The sequence below is a fragment of the Convolutriloba macropyga genome, unplaced genomic scaffold (genome assembly GCF_964194025.1).
Source record: "Convolutriloba macropyga unplaced genomic scaffold, txConMacr16.3 SCAFFOLD_3514, whole genome shotgun sequence".
Lineage (NCBI taxonomy): Eukaryota > Metazoa > Xenacoelomorpha > Acoela > Convolutidae > Convolutriloba > Convolutriloba macropyga.
This window is the reverse complement of record NW_027450341.1, coordinates 8,678-17,580: the sequence shown is the minus strand read 5'-3', so window position 1 is coordinate 17,580 and position 8,903 is coordinate 8,678. Positions and strand designations below refer to the sequence as shown.

At 41.1% G+C, this 8,903-nt stretch overlaps 2 protein-coding genes across 2 annotated transcripts; both read right to left on the bottom strand.

Moving 5' to 3' along the window:
• Positions 1-2,927: 2,927 nt before the first annotated feature.
• Positions 2,928-4,394, bottom strand: LOC142355812 (uncharacterized). Its single transcript, XM_075407860.1, has one exon. It carries the CDS (start codon positions 4,392-4,394, stop codon positions 2,928-2,930), a length of 1,467 nt encoding a protein of 488 aa, XP_075263975.1.
• A 93-nt stretch (positions 4,395-4,487) lies between these two features.
• LOC142355811 (uncharacterized) lies at positions 4,488-7,697 on the bottom strand. Its single transcript, XM_075407859.1, has one exon. It carries the CDS (start codon positions 7,695-7,697, stop codon positions 4,488-4,490), a length of 3,210 nt encoding a protein of 1,069 aa, XP_075263974.1.
• Positions 7,698-8,903: the final 1,206 nt, after the last annotated feature.

The following is an 8,903-nucleotide window of genomic DNA, read 5'->3' as shown; positions in this document are numbered from 1 at the left end:
ATTAAATCTCCGCAAGTTATTGTTTACAAATATCTCGGTGTGCATCGCAATTACTGAGTTGCCTTTTTACCCAACTTTTTATCGGATCTGGTGAGTATAACTCTCAGTTCCTTTCACTAAAAATAATTTACAGAGACTATGATATCGATGGTCTTCGCCCTTACCTGTACAAAAAATAATACAAAAAGATATAATATTTGTTTTATTAATTGTCTCTTTATAAAGTTCCGTATTGCATCAGCTCAGGTTCCAAAGTGTGCCCTCATCAACATTATTTTCAAATTTCGGGAGCAAGACGTGGTGGTTAGTTTATAAGATCTTTGGAAGCTCCTATAAGTCGTTATATCGTCTTATAAATTTTCCTGCCAAAACTGGCAGATTCTAATAAGTTATACCCTTTCGACATACAAGTACTCAAAATTTAGCCGTTGTGTTAACACGAACCTTGCGAACTAACCTTTAGAGCTAAAAAAATCCTGCGAAATATCAACTGGGCTCACAAATTTGTTACAGGATAACAAACTGACATACAAACCCAAGCTCTTACAAGGTAAGGTTTTGCGCAAAAAAACGTTCCAAGTCCTCAAGGCCTTGTCGTGAGCTAAAAACGCTAATAAATTTGGATAAAAACTAAATTCACTTCTCTCGAGTATCAGAAAGAAAGACTGATACATCAATAAATCAAAGGCACTGCAAAAATGTCCTGCTACCTTCATTTCGGTCAGATTTCCCTTTCATAAGCCTTTCTTTATTTCTGTTGTCTAATCTCCTGCAACGCACGGTTGAAAATGGGTATAAAATAGTTTTAATTTGGATTGAAATACAGCTAGAATAGAGTAAGAAATCCTGGAAAACAAACGTACAGAACAATGTACCAAAAAAACAAACCAGTAAGCATGGAAACGAAGAAACATAGCGAACACTTAAACCATACACACTCACTATCCCACACAAGAACCCGCGCACACAAAAAATATACACAAACATACACGCCAGGTGCACGTATAAAGAACTTTGATAAAGAAAAATATAAATTATAACTGAATAAATTGTAATTCTTAATAGAATTATACGTTGTTACCTTGTAAAAACTCAAAACTTATATGATTAATTTCTATTCCTCATTTCCCCCGGTCTTGAAATTTGAAAACATTAAAAAAAACGACAAATCTACCAAGTTTACCCAGACAAGAAACTTTCACGTACAAATTTATCTTGTTCTTCTAGAATAAAATAGATGACAAAATTCAGCAACTACCCACAAAATTACCTTGGTGGAGTTGGCTTTGATCTTCTTTTAAGTAAACGTACCTGGTTTTCATACTAATACTGTTAACACGTACTTGAGTACAATGAATCATTTTTTGTACAACAATGAACAAAAGTGGGTGGGTGATTTTGGTTATTCTTTTAGCGTAAAAGTAATTTGTTTTTTTTCCTTGAAGAGTTAATTCTGCTGTTCATAGCCGTGTTTAAAGTAGGGACACTGAATGTCATAACTTTCAAGTAGCAAAAGCCGCAGTCTAGAAAAGATGACTCACAATAATTTTCCTTCCATCTGACAATTGATTCCCAAATTTTTCCCAAATTGATTCCTATTTTTCTTAGTTAAAACAGGAACTAAAACAGGAATTAATGGGTTGGTTTGTCCTTTATATTCAGCTCAATCATTTCATTTGCAGCTTTTGTTAGACTGAATGTCGATGATTTTACAACAATTTTGGAGCAATTAAGCTAGGACATAATCAAAACTCTAACATGAAGAAACTCATCTAGATTTCAGAGATGAAAGTGCTTACTCATTTGGTTTTTAGTTTGGCCAGTCCAAGTGACATCTGAAGCTTCTCTTTGAAAAAAAATTGTCCTCATTGAAGAGATAGTCATTAAAAAAAGAATTAAAAGAGTAAAGAAGACAATGTTAACATAGATAATGAAGAAAGTTTTCTTCGCTCCAATGTAGTTTAGTTTAAAATTAACCTGAGAGTTGAAATCTCTATTCAGAGCATATTTACAACTGGGTGGGAAGCGAAATCAGAACAACAGCCAACAACGCCACAGATCTTATCAACTCAAAAACTGGCAAAGACTGCATCCAGGAACGGGGAGGAATGAAAGTGGATTCATCAAGATGTCCTGAATACGAAGAAGCTATTGTATTGTGGTACAAGAAAATAAATAGGACAGAGCTGTTTGTCGGAGCCAGGAAGTATTGTCAAGATAGAGGCTGGCGTCTTTTTGGGGAATACAATGGAACTCAAGAACAAACTGATTGGTTGTTTTATGGAACGGGTTTTATATCCATTTATATGGGAATTGAAAGGGTGGAAGGTGAAACTGATTGGATCAGTGACAAAGGAGAAAATATGAATTGGGTCATTCAGAATTTTACAAATACTGACAAAGATTGGAAGAATCGTCGAGTTGGTTTGAATAAATATAATCAAATTTTCTCTCTCCATGGAATAACTACAGAGAGACATTTTATTTGTGTAAAATTTGACTAGACGACTATGTTAACAAATGAATACTTTAAAAGGTTCATTATATGAATTAATTAGCTGATATTGGGTGATTCTGAGAACTGTTGTAATTAAGAGAGAGACCGATAATTTTTTAAATAAAAAATTTACCTTTATAGCAAAAAACGTCATCGTATTCTTATGAATTCTTCGACCCACAATAGATATGTTTGATAACACCATGGTTCCGCTGGTCCGCATTGGGAAGGGTGATAGGTCGTTACCTGTCTTGAGTCTTAGCTTTAAGTTTCAATTAGTTTGGTTGCTCATGTTTTGTTTCAGGTTACACAATTCAAGCAAGAGTATCATTTCCGGTTTTACAACATTTCATCATCGTGACTTTTTCGTTACAACTTTTGGAAGCAAATCAACTTACAAAAGGCGGTAAAACACAATAAACGTAAGAAGTTAATCTCTAGCATTAACATCCTCCGGGCCCACAACACCTAACCCTAACCTGGTTGTGGGTTTGGGGTAGACATGCATAAGTTTTACTGCTGGTCTGTTTAATTTGCCTAAAGCGGTCGTAACCTCACATGACCTAGCTATGTTGTCGGGGCCGGTGAACGTCCGTGTGACTCGTCCCAGCGGCCAGATTCCTCTTGGTGTAAACTCTTCAAGAAGCCAGACAACATCATCCACTTCCAAAGCTGCTTCACGAGACGTCCACTTCTGTCGTTTGTTCAGCGAAGGAACATACTCGGTTAGCAGCCTGTTCCAAATCTGCTGAAGTCTCTGCTTCACCTGTGTCCACGCCGAACTCTTCAAGGTAAGTGTCTCGTTGAAAACGGCTCCAGGAACATTGCAGAAGGGCCTTCCAAGCAAGAAGTGGTTTGGTGTAAGTGGGTTGTCGTCTTCGTGGTTGCTTCTCACGTGAGTGAGTGGACGCGAGTTGACAAGACACTCGGCTTCACTGACGATCGTGGCAAAGACATCTGGGGTGAGTTTTGCGGAGCCGAGGTTCAAGAGAAGAGCTCGTTTGACACACTGAACGAGTCTCTCCCACACCCCACCGAAGTGAGGAGCAGAAGGAGGGTTGAGCTTCCATTCGACAGACTGATTCAGTAGCTGATCTTTGATGTAGTCGTGGTCCAACATTAGTGGTCTTCTTCTGATCTGCTTTCTTGCTCCCAGGAAGTTGGATCCGTTGTCCGACAGGAACAACCGCGGTTGGCCGCGTCGGGCGATGAAGCGTCGGATTGCTGTCAAACACTTGTCTGTGCTGAGGTCCTCTGCAACTTCCAGGTGAATTGCTCTTGTAACCAAGCAAGTAATTAGGCAGATGTAGGTCTTCACTTCTGTAACACGATGAACGACGGCAAAAGGTCCAAGGTAGGCCACGCCGACATTGGTGAAGACGACTGGTGACTGTGTTTCCTGGAAACGAATGTCTGGCAAGTCTGCCATCGGTGGCTGTAGTCCCTGTGCTCGGAAGCGGCGACAGTCGAAACATTTGAAGGCCAAACTTCTCAGGTAGAGTCTGATTCCAAGAATGTGGCATCTCTGTTGTATGTAGTTGCGAGTGTATTCCACTCCAATGTGCATACAAATTTCGTGGCATTTCTGTATGTAGAGTTGAATGCTGTGCTCCTTAGAGTCCAGGATGATGGGGTGCTTGGCGTCAAAGGGTAGCAAGCTTCGTTTTGTTCTGCCACCAACGCGAAGAAGTCCACTTTCAAAGAAAGGGGACAAACAGAGCAGACGATCTTTCTTTAACAAAGGCCTGTGTTGTTTCATGTCTTTGATGGCGTCTTTGAAGGACTTCTCTTGCGATTTTCTTAAGAGATAAATTCGGGCTTGGTTAATGTCGTCGAGTTCTAGTTTGCCTCTTTGTTTCGATCTGAGATTCTTTATGAACCTTATGACAAAAGCCATAGAGCGCATTAACTTTTACACTTTGAGAATCTGCTGACGTCGATAATACATTCATCGTTGGATGGTTCCATTGTGACGTTTGTCTCCTCCTTGTTACCCAGGGATCTTCCAATGGCTATCGGGATCACTTAAGAAAGCTGGAGGCGTTAACCACAACACGTTGATATCACAGGCTTGTATTCCTCGGGAGACATGGTCTGCAGGGTTGACTTTTCCGCTGATATGCTGCCACTCGGAGACGTCTGTGTTGTTGCGGATCTCTTGTACTCTGTTTGCAATAAAAGTTTTCAATTTGTCTTTGCTTTTGATCCAGGCAAGGACAGCTTCACTGTCGCTCCAAAAGTGTCTTGAGGTAACTGGTATTGTTAGCTGCTTGGAAACAAATGGCATTAGTCTACATCCTAGCACGGCTGCTTGCAACTCATGTTTCGGGATACTGATTTGCTTTAGTGGCGCAACTTTAGCTCTAGCTATGACAAACCCCGTTGAAATGGTGTTAGCTGATTGAGACCTGATGTATATGACTGCTCCATAAGCCAGCTGTGAGGCATCACAGAAGCAATGTAACTGGTTTATCGGAGATGGTTCGTTCGGAGAAATAAAACATCGTGGCGTTGATATTTCTTGCACATTTAGATATTGCTCTATCCAAGTTTTTATTGATATCTGTTTCTCATCTGACAGGAGATCATCCCATGCAAGTCCTTCTTTCCAAGCATCCTGCAAGATGATTTTGAGTGTAATCAATAATGGGGCAATGATTCCTAATGGATCGAACAAGCAGGCAATTAAGGAAAGGAGCTTTCTGAGTGTGTAGTCCGTTTTGTCTTCCTGAACTTTGGAAAGCTTCTGGTGGAAGAAAGTATCATTAATTGTATTCCACATTACGCCTAAGACACGATGTTTGTCTTTTTCACTGTCATAATATTCTTTGGGTATTTTGCTTAAACATTGAACAGAGTTTGAGACAAACTTAGTTAGACTGAAACCTCCTTTAGAGAGTGTTTGTCGCAAGTCTTGAACTGCAGTTTCAGCTTTCTGTTCATTGACGAACGAATGTACAAAGTCATCCAAGTAGAAACTGTTGAATATTAGATCTTTTGTAGCGGTGTTTCCGAAGTCTTTTGCTGTTTCTTGGAGGACAAATATTGCTGTAGTTGGTGAACATCTGGCTCCAAAGATGAGTCGCGTATACTGGAACTGCTGTACGGAGTTGTTTGACGGCCAAAGAAAACGGAGACATGACTGATCTTCTGTTCGTATGCAAATTTGCATAGACATGGCCTCAATGTCTGCCATTACTGCAACAGAATCCTGGCGAAAGCGAAGTAGTAAGCCGACCAGGTTATTGAGAAGGTCTGGGCCTGACAAAAGGTTTTTGTTTAGCGACTGCTTCTTAAAAACAGATGCGGCGTTTGCAACACGCCTGACTTTCCCAGGTTTGTTGGGGTTGGTGACGGGGTGATGGGGAAGGTACCCAATCTTCTCTGGTGCTGGATTTGAGAAAGTTACTGGTTTGACATAACCCTTCTCTAAATCTGTTTCCAAAGTTTTCTCATACAACTGTTTCAGCTCAATATCTTTGTTGAGTCGGCGCTGAAGGCTGTCAAGTTGTGCTTTGGCAACTGGATAGTTGTTTTCTAATTTACTGTCCTGTTTCCAAAGTAAACCAATTTCATATCTGTCTCCGATATGATGGATTGTATCTTGTAATATTTGAACTGCTCTTTTACTGTCTGTTGACGTATCTGCAGTTTCTTCAAACTCGGTTCCTGTATTCTCTATTTTCCGGAAACTGGTCACACATTCACTGAGATGTCTTTCAGTATCAACAGTTAAATTTGTGAGCGCATGGTCAAAGGCTCTATAACTATGAGATAGGAAGTTTGTTTCCTGCAGGAATGGCTCGGTTTTTCGCTTAATTGGACCTGTAATTGTCCAACCGAGAAGATTGCTTAAGGCAAAGGGGCTTCCTGAGGGTCCTTGAAGGAACTCGCGTTCCAAAATGTACTGGGTAGCGTCAACACCTAAAAGTATCTGTACCTTGTTATCACTAAGTTTAGGAAAATGTATATGTTGAAGGTGAGGGTAGGACGAACATGCTTCGTTCAAATCGTTCACAGGTGCATCGTTGAAAGTCCAATTTCTCACTGCATGAACATAGTTTAAACGGAAGAGTGGTTGATCGCTATTGAGCTTTCCAATGTCCAAGCGAACAAGATTTGCGTGCATGACGGATTCGTCAAATGCGTGCGACATTTTCAGATCAAAGTCTGAAGTTTTTGGAGCCCCTACCTTGTCGGCAGTGGTGTTGAGGACGTATGAAATGGTGCTACCGTTGTCCAGAATGGCATAACAATTATGTCTTTTATTATCATTTCCGAAAAGGGTGACAGGTATCACCTGTAGTTGATTTCTTGTTCTTGGCGGAAAACCAGGATTGTAAACGTTGGTTGGATTGTCATTGTTTTTGTCCTGTTGGTCCAATGGTTCACACATTGGGAGATCAATTTCTGTCAAGTTTGTAGATTCGGGTGCTTTTTGTCTGTCTGTGTGGAGAAGGCTGTGGTGTTTGCCATTGCAATGTCGACAGAGAACTTTTGACGTGCAGTTTTTGGCTGCGTGACTGGTACTTAGGCAATTGAAGCACAAAGAGTTCTTCTTTGCTTCGCTATTGCGTCTGCTAACATCGATACTAAGAAATTGCGGACACTTGCCAATGTAGTGATCTTGTTGATCAAGCGGACATTTTCTTCTGCTCCTATTTGCTGTTGCATTTCTCATAGGCTGCTTTGAACCAGAGAAAGAGGAGCTTCCTTTCGTTTTGTTGCTAATATTTGCCGTCGATTGCTGAGGTTTTGCATAATCGATGCTTCTAATTGCTGTACTGTTATGTTCAAAGCTTTTATTGCTGGGGTTAGAGCTTTTGCTTCCGGGGAAATTCTGTTTCCAGTTTGTACGAATTTGGTTCTTATTCCGATTGTTGAAGGAACTTGAACACTGTGATTGGTTTTGTTGACTTGAATGGTTGTTAGTGGTTGATAAAAATGCGTCTTGTAATTGTTCAAAGGCTCTGGAATGCCGATTCATCCAATCGGAAAGCTCTGTGAGACCTGGATTTGTCCAGTCGTTGTCAACAACATGTTCGGTCCACTTCAACTTGATTGGGTTTGGTAGCTTATCTCGGGCTATCCTGAGCAAGTACGTCGCATTTAGGTCGGCACTGAAGCCATGTGAGGCAAACGTCTGAACAACCTTTCTTAACAGCGAAGCAAAAGCTATCAAAGCTGCGTGGTCCTTCATAGCCGGTCTTTGGAAAGCTTCCAGTTCTTTTGTTAAGGCACTGACAACGTTTTGCGGGTTTCCAAAGCGTCTGTTGAGCTCTTGAAGGGCGGAAGAGTAAAAATTTGGGTTGCAATGAAATCGGAGATGCAATCCTTTGCCGGTCCAGTGACTAAACTTTGCAAATAGCTCATTCGTTCAGTGTCAGTGATGTCTTCGTTGTTGTGGATAGTCGAAGAAAACATGCTGCTCCATTCGTTCCACTTGAGTGGGTCTCCATCGAACTTCTGAATTCGGATGTCCGGCAGCTTTACTGAGCGTTGAATGTTCCGTTGACGATATGGGTTGGAGTTTTGATTACCGAAGCTTTGGCTGCTTGGGTAAACAGGTCCACGAGGGGTTACATTTGAGGGCTCAAAACTACCGTTTGCTAAGTTTGACCAACTGTTTGGGCAATATGCCTGAAATGGGCCGGAATGGCTTGGCGTTTGGAAACGATTGCCGAAAGAAATTGGAACAGGTGTCCTATGATAAGGTACATTTTCAATTAGGCCGATGTTATTAATGAGCCTGGGAGGGGCGAAAGTATTTTCAGCCGGAGGAAATGTTCCACTAAAAACTAGCAGTTGAATATTTGAAGCTGTAGACAATTGTGGGAACGCACAAGTTGCGTCAAAAGAGCTCTGTGAAACAATTGCTGGATTCACAATTGGTGCTATTGCTTGAAGGTGCTGATGTTGATTGCTTGCTACGTTGTCAGAGTCTGTTTGTTCGAGTGCTGATGGCTGAAGACTATTCTGTACATCAGAACTGATGACTCTATTGGAGTTTTCTTGCAAAATTCCCATGGCAGACTGCACTTGTCTATTAATAGTAATCGGGTTGGATGTTGATTGCTGGTCTGCCAAATCATTGATTTGTTGCTGTCGTGTATCTCGCATACTTTGAACAACTCTCGGAGACTCAGGTGCAGAGGGAACAGGTATTCGATTACTGCGTGATGAAGAGGCGCTGCTTGGACGCGTTGAAGTGTTTCGGAATGAAAGTTCATGCTTCTTTACTGTTTGTGCAACTTCAACTTTCAGCTTTGTCACGCATGCTGCATCGTTGAGGGATTCTTCCGCGTCCACATTTTCCAATTATGTAAGCTGGTCGACAAGTTTGTCTAGTTTTGACATGGTTCTCTTGAATTCATCATGTGTTACTGACACAACTTCGGGTTCCAAA